The 23,812-nt window shown below is 37.2% G+C and overlaps 1 protein-coding gene across 1 annotated transcript in view; it reads left to right on the top strand.

Annotated features, from left to right (window-relative positions):
• The first annotated feature begins 574 nt into the window (after positions 1–574).
• LOC139474759 (beta-1,4-N-acetylgalactosaminyltransferase bre-4-like) overlaps positions 575–23,812 on the top strand; it is a 28,881-nt gene continuing 5,643 nt past the window's right edge. Inside the window, exons 1-3 of the mRNA XM_071257876.1 lie at positions 575–809; positions 15,634–15,866; positions 16,449–16,636. Coding sequence (XP_071113977.1) covers positions 575–809; positions 15,634–15,866; positions 16,449–16,636 — 656 coding nt within the window. The remainder of the gene's footprint in view (positions 810–15,633; positions 15,867–16,448; positions 16,637–23,812) is intronic.

The following is a 23,812-nucleotide window of genomic DNA, read 5'->3' on the forward strand; positions in this document are numbered from 1 at the left end:
GGCTCGAGTATTTACAGACCGCCGTCATATAACTGGAATATTGGTGAGTGCCAAAACTACAAGGTCATAAAAGGTTCTCAGAAGGGCCCAATATATTCGGCTCTAGTATTGGCTCGTTACAATTTCGATCAATGCTTTTTGTATAAACCACAGGTGTGCCTACCTCAGGCTTAATTATTTACATGTTGCTGTGGTATTGTTGTAATATAACTGACTTCAGCGCATACCAACACTCACTCACTTTTCACCTTGGAAACAAAGCCAACATGAAACTTGACACAAACCCAACTGACATGGATCAACACTTGCTTCAGTGGTGATCGAGTTTGTCATTATCGGTTGTTACAAGATGTCCTACTTGTAAATCGACTGGCAGCGGTACCAAATGAGTTTTACCAACGTTTTAATCATGATTGACTACATTCACCGTAAGACCTTTGCGCAGACAACCAGTCATCAGAATCATCCTTTGTTTTAATATTGCTTGACAGATACGTCAAGACCAGACGTCTCTGCAGGATATCAACGATCGGGACTGAAGTTCCAGTTTCTCCATCCCCAACAATTCGTAATTATGATCAAGTCCAACGCTTTACTACTTCTCGGGATGGGCGTCGCCTTGATCTTTATTTACAACATATATTCGGTGTGGACAGTGACTAATCCATGTCACTGGGGGAAGTTTGAAGATCTGAACCAGTCTTTGCTACGTCAGTGGAACAATATTTCAAAAAGTGCATCAAGTATAAAAACGACAGACACAAATAAGGCTCTTCCCAATTCGTGTCCTTCGATATCGCCAAACCTAGGTAAGGGGACAAATGTTCAGGACAATAAAAGTTATAGCAGGATCACGAGGGATACATGGAGTTTTATGCGTCCCTTGTTCGGTTTAATACCACACGCCTCCTATTCGTGTGACGCATAAACACCCCATGTACCCCGAGTTATTCTGCTACAACGGATCTATCTTACCGACATGTTTTATTATGACATTGTAAAATAATTCAAACAAAGTCAAAATTTATAGAAAACAGCTATTCGATTGAGCTGAGGTTAGCTTGCCCTTTGTCACGTGACTTTCATTGACTAGGAAAATGCGTTAGACTCTTTGCTTTGAAGCGTGGTATAAAATATTTATTCTGCCACTCAGAAATCCACGTGCATCTCGACTTGCTCGTGGCGGGGTATAAGGCATTTATTCTTCCACTGAGAAATAGATTGCCCTCCAAGACGGGATACACAGTATTTATCAAGATCACGAGGACCAATCAGATCTCATCATTCTGACATGGGAGGTATGATAACAACTTTTCTCCGTCTGCTACAAATGTGAAAGCATACATATCGCAGTGATGGGTTACTTCCTTATGTAACCGCAAATAGTTGTCAAAGATCCTTCCCAAGTGGTGGGGAGATTTCCTCTAGGGTAGGCATTAAACGTTGGGTACGTCGAAATATGTTAAACGCGAGAATATTGCATTTCCTTTAGTAACCAATGTTATGGATCAAGAAATACATTTTTTTCTAAATTTGTCGTGTGGTATAGTAGTGTACAAAGTTGAAAATCATATGTTTTGACATAACTGAACTTGGTTGTAATAGTATAGGAAATGGGGGTTCTGGACCACTTCCACTGGAGCCAGATTTATATACCTATACCACCACTACAGGGGGAATTTTTTATGCAAAAATGATTATGCAATTCAACGATCGTCATGATTCGTATTAAAAGAAATATCAATATTAATTAATAATGAATAATATTTACTATAGCCCACGAGGATATTGGAAAGGTGTAGGATAATACAAATATTAGCCACCGCGGCTAAGGTATCTAAAGATGTGGCCAAGGATTGGTTAAAGAAACAAGCGATGTGACAAATATACTTACCAGCAGCGCGTTATATACCGAGGAAGAAGTTTGATACTTTTACAACGAATGAAATTCATCAGGCTGACCTCTTGTTTCTTACCCATGATAAGGTAAGACGCAAAACGTATAAATATGCTTTAACTGTAGTGGATGTGGCTAGTCGATACAAAGAGACTGAGCCATAAACCTCGAAAGATTCAACAGAAGTAGCTAATGCACTGAGTCGCATATATAAACGCCGGCCACTAAAATGGGCTAAGCTTTTTCAAGTAGATCCCAAGTAGAGTAACTAATCTGTTAACAAAGCAGGATGTCGAAATCAGGCGTGGTGAAAAAGAGGCACACCGTAGTCAAGCTATCGTTGAAGGATTTAACAGGACATTAGTGGAACGTTTTTTTGGCTATCAGTATAGGGTCGAAATGAAATCAGAACGATTGAGATCAACCGAACGGGTGACACGTTTATCAGCTGTTGTATCAGCGCTGAATAATAAAGTAACGAGATTAATCGGGAAGAAACCATCCGATGCGATTAAAATGAAATCCACGACTTCCGAATCTTCAGCACTGAGGAGAGGCAAAGAACGAAAACTTCCGGATAGAGTAAGTGTAAGATATTTATACCAGCCCAGTGAACTCGAAGGAGGCCTACATCGTGCAACCGATCCGATGTGGTCTCTTAAGACACATAACATTAGTCGATTGGTTACGAAAGAAGGAGAGCCTATTCTTTATTAGCTTAAAGATGGACCGGGCAGGGCATTTGTACAAGAAGAGTTGCTCATAGTTCCCAACGATACTGTATTACCACCCTAAATAACCATAAGCATAGGTAGTTACACCATCCTTATCAATCCATCGCTTTGTATCTAAGAGGAATAATGATGTCTTGTTCATTCTTAGTCCATATATCCTATGATTGTAACTTCTTAAAGAGTTCATCTTTTGTTTGAACGTTCTACCGTTGAATAATGCTTCTTTATACTGTTTGTGTTTGATATTTTTTTTTACCACATACTTCTTAACACCCTTAGCTTTTCTTATCTCTCCATTATTGGACTTCTTTATAGAATACATCTTAGGTCTTAATCTATAGGAATCCCAGCACATTCATCCTTCGACTTACCTAATACCTTTTTATTTACTACGCTGTGAAGTGGATTATCATTTGGGTAATCGCTCATGTTGTACATATCTATTTTTTCTGCCATATCTTTATACACATCCTCGGTTTGTATTTCCATCAACAAAGAATTTGTGTCGGTATATAACACCTCGCATCTATCGTTGTATTGCTTCTTAAGTTTGTTGTCATAAAAGTCATACATTAAGTGTTTTGACAAGTCAAGAATACTCATACTGACGTACACTGGTCTGTTGAATTTTATATTACTCTTCTGCATATGCAACGCGGCTAAGTCATTATCGAATGTCTTGCTTCTGTTAAAAGCCGGACTGGTATAAGTTTCCTGAGTCTTTCTTCCTCATTAGAGTTATTCATGAGCATATATAGGTTCTTTTCCAAATCACTGGTAGCTATCTTTCTTAGATCTGTATTCAGCCTTATTTTGGGCTCCATCCAAGGGCTTGATCAAACTTTAGAACTCTGTGTATTTTCTTTAGTTTCATACCTAACGATAGATATAACTGGAGATTTCTGTTGTGAACTATATATTTTGTCTTGTCCATCAAATTTGGTACGAGTTTTTCTACGTTAGCTAACCTTGTATTACCCATCAAGGAGTGTTGATATTCCGACATCCAATCTTTATAAACCATTAATCTTTCTGGAGCTAGCGGATAACTGTTATGGTCTTTATGTAACGAATTTGGATATTCCAAGTCAACTCCTAGTATGTACCCTTTATTCACATTGATATTATGGATATCATTCACTTCGATATTATCGACCCACTCAAAACAACCCTTGGGTAAAGGTTGACTCATAGCCCATCCGTACAAATTGTTGGCGTCGAGTATAATATATGCGTGTCGGGTATACTCGGATCATATCCTTCCACTAATTTATTATTAGCCTTAGAATACCTTTTCAAAGCCATCGATATACCACCACCTCTTAATCCTTTCTCAATAAACAAGTGCATATCGTAATCAGTGAGTAGTTTTAGTTCTAGTTTTAGTTGATTCAAGAGTTTTAGTTTAGTTTAGTTGAATCTAGACCAATCATCCATATATTCGTATGGATATACACCTTTTCTCAGCAACAAATGATGAGTTAACTGATCGGTATATTGATTTGTTATCGCAAAGTCATCGGGATTGTTCGCATTAGCTAAATTGTCCAGGGAAGATAACAGAAACTGTACTTATGTATGTAAAACTACTGTCAGTATTGCGTTCAGTATTTTCTATAGGTTTGATAAGTGCTTCGAGGTCGGCGTAAATTACGTATGGTACTGGCATTTGATTACAATAATGTTCAAATTTTAATATATTTTTCCCCTCTTTAGGCATATCAATCCTGATAGCATTCTGTCCAACATCTCTACAGTCTTCTTTATGTGTTCTAATAGATCTTGTCTGCAGTACCCATGTAGGCATCTTTTCGCAGAAATATTTCTTTTCCTTATGGGTTGTTTGATTGTATAATAGTCTGCTTGAACTCTTTATCCACGTATAATGATATTTTCCATCTTTTTCAATCAGAAATGAATGGATTCTGGCAATATGTTCTGGAGCGGAGCTTATCCTGTGTACAACAATTCCTTTAGAAGAATGTCCGAAAACATTTATAGCTAAATTTTTTTGCTTTTCCACCCTTTCAATTTGTGCGATTGGTGTAGGTTTGTCTATACCATCGAGGTTTAGTCCATCATTTTGGGGATAGCTCGAATGTCTATCCGGATGTTTGTCTACGGGGAACAATGCAGATCTTATCATCAGAAACAGTCATCGCCTTTATTTTTCATTAATTATGGCTTTTTTCTTTTTATAATATGGGGGTAAATCTATATAAGATCCACCTTTGAAGGGCATGTAATTTGCTATGTCTAAATATAAACTAGCAATTTTATCCACACCCCAACCCGAACCTCTATTAGTCCAGCATTCTAAAGATTCTTATATCCTCTGAATTGATGTATCTAATGGTGTCTTTATGGTATCAGATTCGGTTATAACTTCTTGATTGCTACGGAAATATGGTTCAGTATATTCAGTGCTATCGTCTGCTTTACTTTTACTCAATGACATTTTAATCATCAGCTGGTATTTTATTCTATGTAAATCATCTAATTCCTCTTTAATTGAACTCGATATGATAGGCTTAACATCATTAACATCCATGTTGGAATTACCTGGTAATATCCATCTTCCAACATCTTAGATATTTACCAACGCCGGCTGTGTGTTCAAATTTTAACTCATGAACAGTGGGTTTATCAACATCATCGGGTTGATTATTATCTAGTAAAGTGATCAATTCAGCGTTTCTCATTCGAGAAAAACCTCTCAGCTCACTGTTTTTCGCTTGAGCTTTGAGTTCTCTAACAGTCTTGGGTTTGTTGTATTCCAAACTGAGTAAATCAATGAATTCAGCTTTTCTCATTCGAGAATATCCATGTAGACCACGTTGTTTTGCTAAGGCCTTCAACTCTCTGACAAAAAACTATTGTGATTTAATGGTATATGCAAAATGAGTCAAATCTCTAAATGGTTGTTTTTCATATATCTAAATACGTATTCTCCCCCAACCTTTTCCTCTCGATGTAATCTCTCTCTAGCGTAAATAATCTGGTTCCTGACCCTATCAGCACCATGTTTCTTACATAAACAATAACGACCTTTGACCCCTATCCCGCACACAGAACATATATAGTTCATGTTTCCCTGCCTGATATAATAAGAGTGGATACCACAGTAAATACCCACAGAACGTCGGTTGCATTGAATTTTTTCCCATGAGTGTAAATCTGCACAGATTCATGGTTATACATCTATCATATCATTTGTCTAAATGCAAATCACATCTCCACTGGTGAGTCATAGCTGTCATCGCTATTTATAGATTAGCAGTCATGGTTTATGTGTAGTTATTGTATAACCGAAAATAGCCACACCAGTCAATCCCATAGCTATAAATGCTATCTCTCTGGTTTTTTGTTCCTCTGATGGTGTATAAAACTGACTTATTGTTGGTTATTGGGTCAAGGTTTTTTTTCCGTAAACAAGGAAGTATTCGTGCATGGCAGATTCAACATCCTTAAACATTTCAATTGAATGTCCTTGCTTACGCAGTTCTTCATTAATAAAATCTTATCTCTCCATTCTGCACCTGGCCCATTGTGACTGGGCTGCTTCGAGTTGTTCTAATGCTTTATTTTGTCATTTATGCTCCTCTTCAACTTCTTTAGCATATGATTCCCTCAGAGTAGAAAATAGATAATTACTCCCCGAAAAAGCTGGAGCATTAACAATAGCTCCACCGACCATCATCGCAATTGTTGCCATATTTATATGAATATGAAATATTCAAATGTTTAATTACTTCGTTATGTCTTCTGGGATAAGCCCTTGTTTGATGAGCATATCTTTAGTAGCCATAGCCAATCCAATATCAAGAATGATCATACCGATATCATAATCATTAAAATCTAGCTTGGGTGGTGTGGCTTTAGTAATCATTTTAGCTATACGAGCATAGCCAATGGCCAAGCCGCTGTCCACCACTGAAAGATACGTTGCGTTTACCAACATTTTACCGTCTGTAACTGGAGTAGTCATGCTTTTTATATCATTATATTGGGGCTAACCTCTAGTTGAACTTGTTGTTGTGTAATCGGGTATGACATTTTCTATTCTCCGGTTTTATAGAACAACCATACCACCGCTATAGCAACAACTCCTAGTGCCCAAGTTTTAATTGGACGACTATGTTCAATATTTGAATTATGCATTAGTTTGTGATTTCGCAATTGCTGGTATTTTCTCATTCACAATCTGTTGTGATTGTGCAATCGGGGTTATTTCCTCATTCACTTGTTGTGATTGTGTCTCCACAATCTGTTGTGGTGTCACTTGAGTCTCCATTATTATTAAGTGGGCAGGTAAGTTTAAATTGACAATACCTAGCCAATATTGAAACTGTGGTGAGTGGAGCTAAGAACATTCCGTATCTATGATAAAACTCATAGCTCACTGCGCTTATAGCGTGTTCAATGAATGGGTCTTTCTCGAGAGATTCGCATAAATACGGGCAATGTTCTGCTTGGATAGGAAGAAACGTACTTGCTACGACTGTGTATAGTTGTAACATAGCCGAACCTATTGTTTTAGTCAATAGTTTATTGTTCAGTCTGACTTGTAACGCGAGTACAGTTTTTTTATTTCTTCATCGGTCATATTATAAATTTTTTGGATGGTATAATTTTCCCCAAAATATTGGGAACATTTTCCACCAGCTACCAAGCCGCGAGTCTTTCTCTATGTTTATCTGTATGTTCTTCTGTATGTTGATCAGGTTCTTTGAGCATTTGTTCGATGAGTTCATCGAATTCCATAACGTAATACCTAAGGAGATCTTTAAGTCGAACATAATATAATATGGTATATCCAATACAACCCGTAATAATAAACTGTTGCGAAAGAATGAAGATTTCAAACAACATTATTACATAACAACCGCTAACGTTCAATTTATAGTATTTTTGCTATTTTTGCTATAATTTTGCCTACCAGTTGCTATAATTTTGCTCAGCAGTTGCTACATTTGCCATTTTTTTGCTATATTTTTGCTATTTTTGCTATATTTATGCTAAGCAATTGCATAAGCAGCTGGTTGATCGTTTTTTAATATGAGTTTACAATGCTTCGTTGAAGCTAACAGTTTTCTGACTTTACCTCGTTCGAGCTTGGTATAAATAACATCATTTTTGCGTAGACATTCCTCAAATGAATCTCGGTCTTTGCAATGAAACAGGTCTACCCATTTGGTCTGGTCTCTAAGATCTTATATTTTTATATATTTTTGAGTAAGTACCCAAACGCTATGCTGAGTATGTCGACCGGAGAATGCTAAATATGAAAGCATATCTTTCTTTTTGGTTAGTTCTTTACTCGCACTGCAGTCGTCTATTATAAAAAGGGTTGATTCTCCTTGGTACTTTTCGTCTTGTAAACGATCTTGTAAAGCTTATAGTCGGGCACAGAATAAAAATATGATCGAAAACGTCCCGATAATGACTTTCTAAAATATCTAGAATAAAAGCTGTTTTTCCCCAACCCGTTTGCGCACAGATGATAGCGAAGTGTGGTTCTTTAGGAAAAAAAGATTATCAATAGATCACTTGCAAGAATCATCCATTCTGTATATTAAGTTGCGCATCCATAAGCACGAACAAATATATGTTTAATTTACCAGCTGATTCACGGAGCTTCGTTATCTGTATAGTGACACCCTCGCTAGCCTCGAGTATAATATATGCGTGTCGGGTATACTCGGATCATATCCTTCCACTAATTTATTATTAGCCTTAGAATACCTTTTCAAAGCCATCGATATACCACCACCTCTTAATCCTTTCTCAATAAACAAGTGCATATCGTAATCAGTGAGTAGTTTTAGTTCTAGTTTTAGTTGATTCAAGAGTTTTAGTTTAGTTTAGTTGAATCTAGACCAATCATCCATATATTCGTATGGATATACACCTTTTCTCAGCAACAAATGATGAGTTAACTGATCGGTATATTGATTTGTTATCGCAAAGTCATCGGGATTGTTCGCATTAGCTAAATTGTCCAGGGAAGATAACAGAAACTGTACTTATGTATGTAAAACTACTATCAGTATTGCGTTCAGTATTTTCTATAGGTTTGATAAGTGCTTCGAGGTCGGCGTGAATTACGTATGGTACTGGCATTTGATTACAATAATGTTCAAATTTTAATATATTTTTCCCCTCTTTAGGCATATCAATCCTGATAGCATTCTGTCCAACATCTCTACAGTCTTCTTTATGTGTTCTAATAGATCTTGTCTGCAGTACCCATGTAGGCATCTTTTCGCAGAAATATTTCTTTTCCTTATGGGTTGTTTGATTGTATAATAGTCTGCTTGAACTCTTTATCCACGTATAATGATATTTTCCATCTTTTTCAATCAGAAATGAATGGATTCTGGCAATATGTTCTGGAGCGGAGCTTATCCTGTGTACAACAATTCCTTTAGAAGAATGTCCGAAAACATTTATAGCTAATTTTTTTTGCTTTTCCACCCTTTCAATTTGTGCGATTGGTGTAGGTTTGTCTATACCATCGAGGTTTAGTCCATCATTTTGGGGATAGCTCGAATGTCTATCCGGATGTTTGTCTACGGGGAACAATGCAGATCTTATCATCAGAAACAGTCATCGCCTTTATTTTTCATTAATTATGGCTTTTTTCTTTTTATAATATGGGGGTAAATCTATATAAGATCCACCTTTGAAGGGCATGTAATTTGCTATGTCTAAATATAAACTAGCAATTTTATCCACACCCCAACCCGAACCTCTATTAGTCCAGCATTCTAAAGATTCTTATATCCTCTGAATTGATGTATCTAATGGTGTCTTTATGGTATCAGATTCGGTTATAACTTCTTGATTGCTACGGAAATATGGTTCAGTATATTCAGTGCTATCGTCTGCTTTACTTTTACTCAATGACATTTTAATCATCAGCTGGTATTTTATTCTATGTAAATCATCTAATTCCTCTTTAATTGAACTCGATATGATAGGCTTAACATCATTAACATCCATGTTGGAATTACCTGGTAATATCCATCTTCCAACATCTTAGATATTTACCAACGCCGGCTGTGTGTTCAAATTTTAACTCATGAACAGTGGGTTTATCAACATCATCGGGTTGATTATTATCTAGTAAAGTGATCAATTCAGCGTTTCTCATTCGAGAAAAACCTCTCAGCTCACTGTTTTTCGCTTGAGCTTTGAGTTCTCTAACAGTCTTGGGTTTGTTGTATTCCAAACTGAGTAAATCAATGAATTCAGCTTTTCTCATTCGAGAATATCCATGTAGACCACGTTGTTTTGCTAAGGCCTTCAACTCTCTGACAAAAAACTATTGTGATTTAATGGTATATGCAAAATGAGTCAAATCTCTAAATGGTTGTTTTTCATATATCTAAATACGTATTCTCCCCCAACCTTTTCCTCTCGATGTAATCTCTCTCTAGCGTAAATAATCTGGTTCCTGACCCTATCAGCACCATGTTTCTTACATAAACAATAACGACCTTTGACCCCTATCCCGCACACAGAACATATATAGTTCATGTTTCCCTGCCTGATATAATAAGAGTGGATACCACAGTAAATACCCACAGAACGTCGGTTGCATTGAATTTTTTCCCATGAGTGTAAATCTGCACAGATTCATGGTTATACATCTATCATATCATTTGTCTAAATGCAAATCACATCTCCACTGGTGAGTCATAGCTGTCATCGCTATTTATAGATTAGCAGTCATGGTTTATGTGTAGTTATTGTATAACCGAAAATAGCCACACCAGTCAATCCCATAGCTATAAATGCTATCTCTCTGGTTTTTTGTTCCTCTGATGGTGTATAAAACTGACTTATTGTTGGTTATTGGGTCAAGGTTTTTTTTCCGTAAACAAGGAAGTATTCGTGCATGGCAGATTCAACATCCTTAAACATTTCAATTGAATGTCCTTGCTTACGCAGTTCTTCATTAATAAAATCTTATCTCTCCATTCTGCACCTGGCCCATTGTGACTGGGCTGCTTCGAGTTGTTCTAATGCTTTATTTTGTCATTTATGCTCCTCTTCAACTTCTTTAGCATATGATTCCCTCAGAGTAGAAAATAGATAATTACTCCCCGAAAAAGCTGGAGCATTAACAATAGCTCCACCGACCATCATCGCAATTGTTGCCATATTTATATGAATATGAAATATTCAAATGTTTAATTACTTCGTTATGTCTTCTGGGATAAGCCCTTGTTTGATGAGCATATCTTTAGTAGCCATAGCCAATCCAATATCAAGAATGATCATACCGATATCATAATCATTAAAATCTAGCTTGGGTGGTGTGGCTTTAGTAATCATTTTAGCTATACGAGCATAGCCAAAGGCCAAGCCGCTGTCCACCACTGAAAGATACGTTGCGTTTACCAACATTTTACCGTCTGTAACTGGAGTAGTCATGCTTTTTATATCATTATATTGGGGCTAACCTCTAGTTGAACTTGTTGTTGTGTAATCGGGTATGACATTTTCTATTCTCCGGTTTTATAGAACAACCATACCACCGCTATAGCAACAACTCCTAGTGCCCAAGTTTTAATTGGACGACTATGTTCAATATTTGAATTATGCATTAGTTTGTGATTTCGCAATTGCTGGTATTTTCTCATTCACAATCTGTTGTGATTGTGCAATCGGGGTTATTTCCTCATTCACTTGTTGTGATTGTGTCTCCACAATCTGTTGTGGTGTCACTTGAGTCTCCATTATTATTAAGTGGGCAGGTAAGTTTAAATTGACAATACCTAGCCAATATTGAAACTGTGGTGAGTGGAGCTAAGAACATTCCGTATCTATGATAAAACTCATAGCTCACTGCGCTTATAGCGTGTTCAATGAATGGGTCTTTCTCGAGAGATTCGCATAAATATGGGCAATGTTCTGCTTGGATAGGAAGAAACGTACTTGCTACGACTGTGTATAGTTGTAACATAGCCGAACCTATTGTTTTAGTCAATAGTTTATTGTTCAGTCTGACTTGTAACGCGAGTACAGTTTTTTTATTTCTTCATCGGTCATATTATAAATTTTTTGGATGGTATAATTTTCCCCAAAATATTGGGAACATTTTCCACCGGCTACCAAGCCGCGAGTCTTTCTCTATGTTTATCTGTATGTTCTTCTGTATGTTGATCAGGTTCTTTGAGCATTTGTTCGATGAGTTCATCGAATTCCATAACGTAATACCTAAGGAGATCTTTAAGTCGAACATAATATAATATGGTATATCCAATACAACCCGTAATAATAAACTGTTGCGAAAGAATGAAGATTTCAAACAACATTATTACATAACAACCGCTAACGTTCAATTTATAGTATTTTTGCTATTTTTGCTATAATTTTGCCTACCAGTTGCTATAATTTTGCTCAGCAGTTGCTACATTTGCCATTTTTTTGCTATGTTTTTGCTATTTTTGCTATATTTATGCTAAGCAATTGCATAAGCAGCTGGTTGATCGTTTTTTAATATGAGTTTACAATGCTTCGTTGAAGCTAACAGTTTTCTGACTTTACCTCGTTCGAGCTTGGTATAAATAACATCATTTTTGCGTAGACATTCCTCAAATGAATCTCGGTCTTTGCAATGAAACAGGTCTACCCATTTGGTCTGGTCTCTAAGATCTTATATTTTTATATATTTTTGAGTAAGTACCCAAACGCTATGCTGAGTATGTCGACCGGAGAATGCTAAATATGAAAGCATATCTTTCTTTTTGGTTAGTTCTTTACTCGCACTGCAGTCGTCTATTATAAAAAAGGTTGATTCTCCTTGGTACTTTTCGTCTTGTAAACGATCTTGTAAAGCTTATAGTCGGGCACAGAATAAAAATATGATCGAAAACGTCCCGATAATGACTTTCTAAAATATCTAGAATAAAAGCTGTTTTTCCCCAACCCGTTTGCGCACAGATGATAGCGAAGTGTGGTTCTTTAGGAAAAAAAGATTATCAATAGATCACTTGCAAGAATCATCCATTCTGTATATTAAGTTGCGCATCCATAAGCACGAACAAATATATGTTTAATTTACCAGCTGATTCACGGAGCTTCGTTATCTGTATAGTGACACCCTCGCTAGCATTTTCTATTCTCCGCCTACTACCGTGTAGTTGGACATAGCAGGTACTTCGTGGTGAGGTATTCACCCATCGATACATCCCCGGGAGACAGATCTTTCACGACCGCATTAACTTCTGGGCTTCGTTTTATAGAAGGGAGCTTTTTAATCTCATCCCGCTACGCTAGCAGTCCTTGACTATATAGTTGATTAGGCATTCCCTCGATAGTCAATTCTACTTTTGTAATCTTGGGATTGTAACTAATGTTATATTTGGGATAACACTTTCTTAGTAAAGTACAGATTCTAGTACTTTTTTGGGTTGATTCCCGTCCGGGATTCGAACCCCCACCTGCCAGGGTGAGGCACCTAATTGCCAGCACACAAAGTCAGCAATCTAACCCACTCAGCCACCGAGGCTTCCACAAAAATTGAAGTCTGACAACTGGTAGTTTAGATCACGTACTTTGAGTACCCCCCTGACAAGTGTAATCTTGGGATTGTAGAACTTCTCAATATTTCTTTTAAATGCATCCGAGGGGTCCTCAAACAACATTATCATATCCTTCAACGATCTCGTGGGGACGTTTAGATTGATTTTCCACGTCGTATATTTTTTGCTCCTTATGATCTTTCGGTGTCGAAGCACGTGATCATACAAAATAGCTAAACTTCCGGTATACTGGTTACGAATTTGTCTGGCTAATTCAGGATCTGTTATCATATCATAATCCAGTGAGATATTGTCAATGGAATAGTCATTAAAAGTGAGTTCGTATTCTAACCTATTGCATAGGGATGCTTGATAGAAGGGCATGTGACTATCTAGTAATTCATAGAATCAGTTACCTAATCCGCTGGCACAGCGAAATCTTTTACGATGGTATTATTAGATCGTAAAGGAACATTGCGACTGCTTGGCTCTCTGGATATTGATCTTATGATATCTCGTACTCGTAAGCCCCTAGCCTTGTCTACGATAGCTGCTAAACACAGCATCAACATTGTTCGTAATGAATAAGGTTTTGTAGACTACTCACGAGAAAAACTTTCCGCGAAGACTACTAAGGTTCTTCGGACTGTGCGTGATGAACTCGGTAACATAGATAATTTGGAAGAAAGCTCAAAGCTGGCCTTTGAGAAACTATCAATCAAGTCTTCAACGATGATACTACACTGGCCGAGAACAGGGGATAACCATTGCCAGTATTTAACCACATTGGGATTTATTATATCGACTCTCACGTTAACCGGTGGCGGTGGACCACCCACACCACCCACACCCCCTAGTGATAAAAATGGTGAAAAAGAATGGATAAAAAAGCATTTAAAAGTGTTAGGTTCAGCACTGGGAAAGCCACGTCTGCACTTTCCGGTTTAATAGGGAGTATTGTTTCCTGGCTCTTGAATTAATTAGCTAAAACCACCACTTGGCTTAGTCAAAATTTGTGGGCACTGATCGTAGCAATTGCTGGTCTGTTGGACTTGGATTGCATAAAAAGTATCGCAGAGCCGTGAATGCTCTCGAAGGAGTTGACACCGTGCTTGTAACGGCTAGCATGGGACTCAGTGTGGCAGGTGTTGGTTTATTATCAACTATAATTGCCGCGCCTATCGTACTTGGCATGCAAATAGCCGCCGGATTCTCAGGACTGGCAGGAATAGCGATAAAATTCATTTCTCGTAAGTTGCGAAAGAAAGCATTAAAACATGATAATATTCGGATACTCGACGAAGCAAAGTTGAACAGCCTTGAGGATATTTCAACAGCGATGGCTGATTGTAAGATATCCGAGGAGAATTTTTGTGTAGTGTTGTCAGAACTCACCACATATAATGTAATGAGGCAGGAGATTCGATCAAATTCTCGTAAAACCAGTGGTATTAGCGAAGACAAGGTAAAAAGTTCATAGAACAGGGGAGACAACAAGCACGTCAATTATTCGGTGCCAAAACCAAAGAACTGGTTGGAGATTAAAAATAAATTGCTTCCTATCATTAGATCACATTTAAATGAATGCTTACATAAGTATATAATAATGGAGAATTACAAACCAACAAAAGAAGAACTCGAAAAAGCTATCGAAACATTTATGCTCAGGGACAAAATTATCAAATGGAGAGAATTACCACAAGGAATATATTATATCAGTGATGTCAAACCAACCAAATACGGTCATCAATTGTTTCTTTCCAATTACTAAGATGAGTATATAGTCTGGTCTCCTAGTAAAATGAACGAAGAACTTAGTAAAAATGTTGAATATCACTTTGTTAAAAATAATGATATACGCATAAGTAAAAATAATAGAGAATATTTTCATTACAATTTAGTTTTATCTCATGACGTAAATGGGATGGCAAGAATATATCATGTAATATGAATAACTATTGTCATGAGAGAACCTTAGTGAGCAAAATTTATATATTGTGTTTGTTCCTATTACATTATATTTACCACCCAACAGCTAGCAAGCGTTATAGCCTCTTTATCATATAATGTTTTTCTTCAATTATATCGCCACAAACGGTTCTGAAACATTGCAATTTTTTCTGGAATGTGCACAAGGACCCAGTGAATGAGGCATCACGTTTGTTTAAGAGTCTACCTAGTCATTACATTGTTATTTCTACTTCTACTTCTATTTGCCCAGGTTCTTCTATTTGCCCAGGAATCCAAGCCAAGTTTTAATTTCTATATATTTAGTTTTATTTATTAAATAACTGGATTAATCATTTAATCATTGCGTTGATTTCTTGTCTGTCTTACAATGCACATGACGCCCTAACCTCATGTAAATATAGTTACAACGTGTAATTAATATATATTTAATGTATGTTATCAATGTTTCATGTCCCTGTTTTCGATCAGGACTGGTATCATGTTCATGTTGTTTCAGTAGGGAATATTACTGCACGGATGGAAGCTTTGCCGTTTCAGGAACTTGAAAGGCGCTACACAGAACTAAAACCCGGTGGTCGTTTCAACCCTGTTGGTTGTACGTCCCGTCACGGAGTGGCCATCATTGTTCCCTATCGCAACCGAGAGTCCCATCTCAAGGTTCTCCTCAACAACCTTCATCCCATGTTACAACGACAGCAACTAGATTACGGCATCTACGTTGTGGAACAGGTGAAACGTGTATTTCAAACATTGCACATGTGTATCTGTTTTTCACTGTAAATACCGAAAAGGTATATGGAACCTTTAGGCTGATGTTGTATTACCACTTGTAACCTTGGTGGAAAGAATATTTCCAAATACCCCCCAAAAGGTATGCATATATCAAAATATAAGCCAGTACGTTTTCTCGAATCAAGTAAACCGACATTGTTCGTTTGAAAATCACGTGGTTGTTATAGTCGGTGAACGGGTAGAGGCTTTGAAAAAACATCAGTTTACCATAAAATCTGAATCTCTTTTATTGACCTTAATATTTACAAAGCCCAGTTTGGCCTATTTAGCGTTTGCAGGTATGAGGAACTTATCCATACTGTTTCTGTGACATACAATGACACCACATTGGTGTGATACCACACTCAGAGGCTCTGTAACCAGGAATCGAATGAATAATCCGGGAATCTTGTTTGGATGACCTTGGGCTCATTGTACATGTAACTTGAGAATTAAAGACATCTTATCATAAAGTAAAGTGACATCTGGTGGTTTCATAACATTTAGAATGATGATGTTGGAACATTTTGGACATTACAGGCTTTACCAACCATTTTCAACAGAGCCATGTTAATGAACATTGGATACAAAGAAGCACTGAAGGACTATGATTTTCAGTGCTTTATCTTCCACGATGTGGATCTCATTCCAGAGAATGACAAAAACCTGTATACATGTGCTGAGAATCCACTTCATTTGTCAGTTTCCATTGACAAGTTTCATTATAAGTAAGTATTTTATTGCTTTTTTGAGTGGTTGAGTGGCCAAGTGATTGTCATGAAGTTTGGAAGATATCATATTTTGGTTGAAGTGGTAAGGTGGGTGAAAGTCACGGTCAAGGTCGCTGGAATGATCATTTGAAAGATGTTACGCCTCTATGTGATCTGTACTGGTGGTTGAGGTGTTTTGGTGCACCCATGTAACCAACTAGAAATAATCAAGTATGCCATTAAACCCGTAGTGCATATATAACACTGCTCGGGGCAAGGGACGTCCTCTTTGAAAGAAATTAAAGAACTGAATACAACTTTCTTATGAAGCTAGTCAGAGAAATGTGATACTATGTTTAGTTAAAATCGTCCATGAGATGATTGTTTTTGTCCCAATCATGAAGTGCACACAACTTCTAGCTCATGAAGCAGAGAGGCATAGGGCATTCTAGTTTGAAACCCTAATGTACACGAATAGCGAGAGGACTGTGACTTTCAAGGTGTTGTTCACGGGTTTCCTCAGGCTGCAAGTTTTGTCATTTGACCGGAAATGCATTTAGGTTCCTCTTTATGGTTTCAGGATGTCGTAGATAGGTATTTCTCGATCCGAATGGTATCAGACTGCAAATGCATGCTGTTATTCTCGTTGCAAAGTTAATGCTTTTCACTATACATTCAGATAGGAGTCCAATTCGTCCTTACCTGGTTGTGGATTTATTACTTACCAGGATGCAATGAAAATGTATTTTTAAACATGAACACGTCCCATTTTAATTCTGGAAACCCAAAAGTCCAGAAACTCTACGCTCTTTGCCCAGTCTCGGTTAAAGGTATTTACAAAATTAAACATGCCGTTTTCATGGGAACATACCAAGGAAGAAAAAATGAAAAAAAAATTGTTTAAAAACTCAATATTTAGACTATGTCGCCCATGGGCCTGCCCATGGGCGAAGTCTGGCCCATGGGTAGGCCCATGGGCAGGCCCATGGGCGAGAATATGTTCCTTTACTTAAAACTCATGTTTTTGTTTCGCAAATACATTTAATGTATTTATTCAAGTATCATGACACAAAATTTAACTCATTTTAACTTAATTCAACGATTTTATAGCGATATTGAAATATTTCGCCCATGGGCGAGAAAAAGGTTTGGCCCATGGGCGAGAATATGTTCCTTTACTTAAAACTCATGATTTTGTTTCGCAAATACATTAAATGTATTCATTGAAGTATCATGACACAAAATTGAATGAAAAAATGAAAAAAAAATGTTCAAAAACTCAATATTTAGACTATGTCGCCCATGGGCCTGCCCATGGGCGAAGTCTGGCCCATGGGCAGGCCCATGGGCGAGAATATGTTCCTTTACTCAAAACTCATGTTTTTGTTTCGCAAATACATTAAATGTATTTATTTAAGTATCATGACACAAAATTTAACTCATTTTAACTTAATTCAACGATTTTATAGCGATATTGAAATATTTCGCCCATGGGCGAGAAAAGGGTTTGGCCCATGGGCGAGCATATTTTCCTTTACTTAAAACTTATGTTTTTGTTTCGCAAAAACATCCAGGTGTTCTTACTATTTTCATGGCACATAATGTAACTCAATTTTACTCAATTCAGCTATTTTACAGATTTATTGAAATATTTTGCCCATGGGCGAGAAAAGGTTTTGCCTTCGAAATCCTTGATTATTATATCATGCCAGAGTTCTGAAATACAGTGACAATGTTGCTGAACAGTAGAATCTGATGGACGTATTGTGCAGAACCTGTTTGACACTATGGGTTCCAGGACCACTAACACTCTGAGCTGAAAAAGTTTGGTCCTAACCGCACCCAACATCTTTAATGAACCCGGCCTTATCTCTCAAAACGTTTTGGCAGTTTATCATACGAATTCATGTGCGTGTACAACATTAAATTTTAGTTAGTTTCTATTTCATTACCCATTTTATGACCCGTTGATACATCCCACTGTGCAATTACGTGACAGGTACGCGTGCGCGTATTTTAATGGAAAGAAACTATTCGTCTTTTATTGCATAACGTTTGGCTGAATATCTTACATTCTAACGAAATCTCGAAATAATTATTTAATTACAAGCAGTTTCGAACTGACCAGTAGGAATTATGTTTCAATGCGATTGAGGAAAACGTGAGTGAATATTGTGACACTAATGCAACTTTTAACTGCATTGTCACTTTTGGTATGAAAATGGTAATAGTTAAGAAAAACGTAACAGCCTTCTTATGATAATTTTCATATTCTCATTAGTACGTTGTGTCTAATTACAGCGTCGGCCTTATTTACAGGTGATTCTACAATACTTGTTGTCGGTCAATTACAATCTGCCACACCACGCGTGAATAAACAGTTATGCAGGTGTTGCTGTGGGCAAATACCTAGCCTGTACATGTATATTTTTGTGGATACATGTATTACATATTTTCGTTGATATGTGGATATATTAAGCACCAAGACACAAAAAGTTTATGAAAGATGAATTTGTGCCTTGATATATATATTCAACGCGAACGAAGCTTGTATTTTCTCCGCGATCCTGATGTGTATCATCGTTTAATTGGTCATTCATTAAAATTATGTTGTGAGGCGATATCAAAGGAGCCGCTCAATATACACAGTGTCGTCCGTTTCGCGTGAACTACCACCCCACCCTCTCAGTAAGAGTTATGTAATCGGTACACAAATATATTTGGTGCGATGTCAGTGTGGAAGGAGTTTGAATTACGTCCGCCAGTGGCCACAGAAAGTATAGTACCAATCAACAAGGCCAATGCCGTACTAATAACCTAGTGACTCGCGTAACAACGGCTGTCAATATGTCTGCTACATCTACCATACCATCATCCCTGTCACAACTGGCGTATTAACGGTTTATTCAAAAAAATATTGTAGAAATGTCGTTACCAGACTAACGTACGTCGTATTCAGTCCTCAACTGGATGTCACATTCCTTATATCAGTTAACAGCCCTGTTTGTGAAAATATTTACTAGACATAAGATTTAAAGACTTATAAAATCAATTGTAAGACCGCATAGACCATAAAACCGAATAAAATATGTCTTGGTATCATCTCTTGTGTATTAGATGATGGCAATGACCGGAAATGTTATAACGTTAGATTAAGAAGGAGAAACATTAAAGTGTTTTACAATACTTGGAAACATGAGCAATAAGATGTAGCAACATAAACATGCATGGAATAGGGAAAAAGGATGAAACAAATTGAAAAGGATTTTAATACAAAATTATCGAACTAAATAACTTGCCTGAACAGAAGGGGTACCCAAACTTGTTTGACAGTTATTCGTGTGTTGTAGACTGTCGAATGGGACTCATGTGTGTACGTAGGGTACGCATATCTATTGCAAGTTTTAGTACTCATACACTTTCTCTTTTTGTGTTTTGTTTGTTTGTTAGTTGTATAACGCCACACTTAGCAATATTTCAGCTGTATGACGGCGGTCTGTAAATAATCGAGTCTGGACCAGACAATCCAGTGATTGACATCATGTGCATCGATCCACGCAATTTGGATACGATGACATGCATCAACCAAGTCAGCGAGCCTGACCACCCGATCCCGGTAGTCGCTTCTTACGACAAGCGCTGTCGCCCTTTTACGCCAAGAATGGTTTGTTGAAGATCTTCACGAGTCTATTGAATGCAGGGATTTGTGTAAAGTCATCAGACAGCATACAATGCCAACTAAAAAATCATACTCAGTGTCTCCGCAAAGTAATATAGTACGGAACTTAGAGTACATGTGAGATTATACTCAGATTAGGGAGATGTTTAATCCATATAACGTGTTATTATTCTACCTAACAATGTATTTAATGAAATGAATGCAAAACAAACTCAACGGCTAAAAGGTTTCATTGAAAAAACTACCCCTAGTCTTGACTAATAAAACAACTGCAACCCGACACAGATTAAACGCAACTTACAAACACAATCATAATCTGGTTAGTCTGTATCACTCAACGAGGCCGCTTACCCTGCCCACAGTATGACAGTATTGGGCAGTTCAGTAATTAGGAGCCAAAACCAGGCAGGTACGCTGGTCACACTTGACTGGTCTGACTGATGATTAGGTCGTCTGACAATTGGGAGTGAACCATAGCAAGAAGTATCTGCGAAACTATTTGCTCCTTTTATGGGACCGATTAGTTTTATGACCATGGGCCTCGGCACAAGCGTGGTGTTGGAAGACAAGTTATACATGTACATCCGATATGGTGACTGTTTTTCGCTATTCATATTCTAAATACATTCATAATACCACAACATTTTAGTACTCCTTGAAACTTTACAATCACTTCAATATGTACAATAGATTGAACGAGAACACTTGATATATTGCAGATTATTAAATCATTGTCTCTATTATCAGCCGCTACGTTTGTATCGTTTGCATTGTACAAAGAAATATTTTATCTGTCCTTTTGCAGATTTAGCCTCAGAATGTGCTCATTCGAATTAGGAACGAAAATAATTGCTTATCATGAGTATATATGATACAGTTAAAAGTTACTTGTACACTGTAGATGTATTCACTTTAAAGTCGCATACGACCTTCGCGAGCGAGTTGAATGATCCAGGTTAATTGGAACGAAGTCTAGAAAGGGTTATAAAGTTTTGTATTTGGTAATGTGTAGGTTTGTTAAATATGATTTTTTAAATTCCTTTTATTTCAATATGTAAAAACATAACTATGCGCTTAAAAACAGAGCTGACTTGATGGGAGATAGCCACCTCAGATTGTCTGTTGGACACGGTTTAACCTTACTGTGTCCTCACCCTGGTTGTTGTTACCGTTGTTATAAGGGATTAAGAGCTACGGCTCATTGCATTTTTGGTTACAGTCTGTATCACTAAAGTGGACAAAATGTGAACTCCAGACAATAATAACCTGAGGGTAAATCCACGTGCATCTGCCTTTCCCCTCGTTCACCTTCGAAATCCTTGATTATTATATCATGCCAGAGTTCTGAAATTCAGTGACAATGTTGCTGAACAGTAGAATCTGATGGACGTATTGTGCAGAACCTGTTTGACACTATGGGTTCCAGGACCACTAACACTCTGAGCTGAAAAAGTTTGGTCCTAACCGCACCCAACATCTACAAGTTTGTAAGCTTGTAGACATCATTAAGAAGTAATTAACAGTCCCATGCTGAGACCTTTCTCAAAATTCAGACCGGTGGCAGGCTGCCAACAAAGAGAAGAAAATATGGCAAACCCGACACGAGTGTGCTCAGTCAAACAATGAACTTACGACCGGCAGAAACGTCGTATTTTAGGAACAGTGCTATAACAAGACATTTGAAATTTCTTACAAGCAGATACATTAGAGACAGTGACTAGACTACAGGTACGTAATCCGTATCAATCAAAGGTGTAAAAAACTGAAAATCATATCTGTCGGAGACCTACCAAATTACCAAGTTTTATCATTACTATATTTATTACAATGCAAATACTTTAGTGATACATTTTTCAGAGGAGAGGGCATACACACAAGTATATTGCTTCCGTGTGTGAATGCAGGTTGTACTTGGTATCTCAGTTCTCAGTTGCATACCGGTTGTATAACTGAATTTGTATATGGAACCATGCGTACAGCATGACAATTACTTGCTATTCGTCAGTTTACAACACACATAACACGGTTAAACAATTTTAGGCACCGCTTTTGCGAGTTATTTAGTACAATAATGTTTTATTAAAATCTATTTCAATTTGTTTTCACCATTTTCCCTATTGACAGTCGTTGTTACGTGCGTCACTAGGTAATTAGTACGGATTGACCTTGTTTATTGTTTCTATACTTTGAGGATTTCTGTGGCAAGTGGCGGACGTAATTCAAACTTCTTCCGCACTGACACCGCATCAAATATATTTGTGTACCGATTACATAACTCTAATGGACAGGGTGGGGTGGTAGTTCACCGGACGACACTGTGTATATTGGGCGGCTCCTTTGATATCTCCTCCAAACATACGTTTATTGAATGACCCCATTAAACGAGGATACACATCTCGATGAATATATCAAGGCACTAATTCATCTTTCATAAACATTTTTTTGTCTTTGTGCTTAATATATCAACATATCAACGAACATTTGTAAAACATGTATCCTAAAAAAAATAAACATTTTCAGGCTAGGTATTTGCCCACAGCAACACCTGCATAACTGTTTATTCACGCGTGGTGTGGTAGATCGTAATTGACCGAGAGCAGGTATTGTAGAATCACCTGTAAATAAGGCCGACACTGTAATTAGATACAACGTACTAATGAGAATTATCATAAGAAGGCTGTTGTTTTTTTCTGAACTGTTACCATTTTCATACCAAAAGTGACAATGCAGTTAAAAGTTGCTTTAGTGTCACAATATTCACTCACGTTTTCCTCAATCGCATTGAAACATAATTCCCACTGGTCAGTTCGAAACCGCATGTAATTAAATAATTATTTCGAGATTTCGTTAGAATGTAAAATATTCAGCCAAACGTTATGCAATAAAAGACGAATAGTTTTTTTCATTAAAATACGCGCACGCGTACCTGTATATTGCATACCTAGTGTCACGTAATTGCCCAGTGTGATGTATCAACGGGACATAAAATGGGAAATGAAATAGAAACTAACTAAAATTTAATGTTGTGTAAAATAACTCCAATGAATTGGAGTACACGCACATGAATTCGTATGATAAACTGTCAAAACATTTTGAGAGGTAAGGCCGGGTTCATTAAAGATCGCTACAATATGTAAAACAGGTGAAATTTGTAGAACTAAAGGAAACATCCAACCAAATGCCCTTTTTAAATAGTAATGTAATGATATAATATAAAGTATATTTCACATGATACAATATACTTTGCAAACAGTTAGTTGATACTTGAAAGGGACTGACGAAAACATGGGCGAAATATTTTGATAACGCCGTAAAATAGTTGAATTAAGTAAAAATTAGTTAAATTTTGTGTCATGATACTTGAATAAATACATTTAATGTATTTGCGAAACAAAAACATGAGTTTTGAGTAAAGGAACATGTTCTCGCCAATGGGCCTGCCCATGGGCCAAACCTTTTTCTCGCCCATGGGCGAAATATTTCTATATCCCTATAAAATCGTTGAATTAAGTTAA

This window comes from Haliotis cracherodii, unplaced genomic scaffold (assembly GCF_022045235.1).
Source record: "Haliotis cracherodii isolate W230 unplaced genomic scaffold, xgHalCrac1.p SCAF_3, whole genome shotgun sequence".
NCBI classification, from domain to species: Eukaryota; Metazoa; Mollusca; class Gastropoda; order Lepetellida; family Haliotidae; genus Haliotis; species Haliotis cracherodii.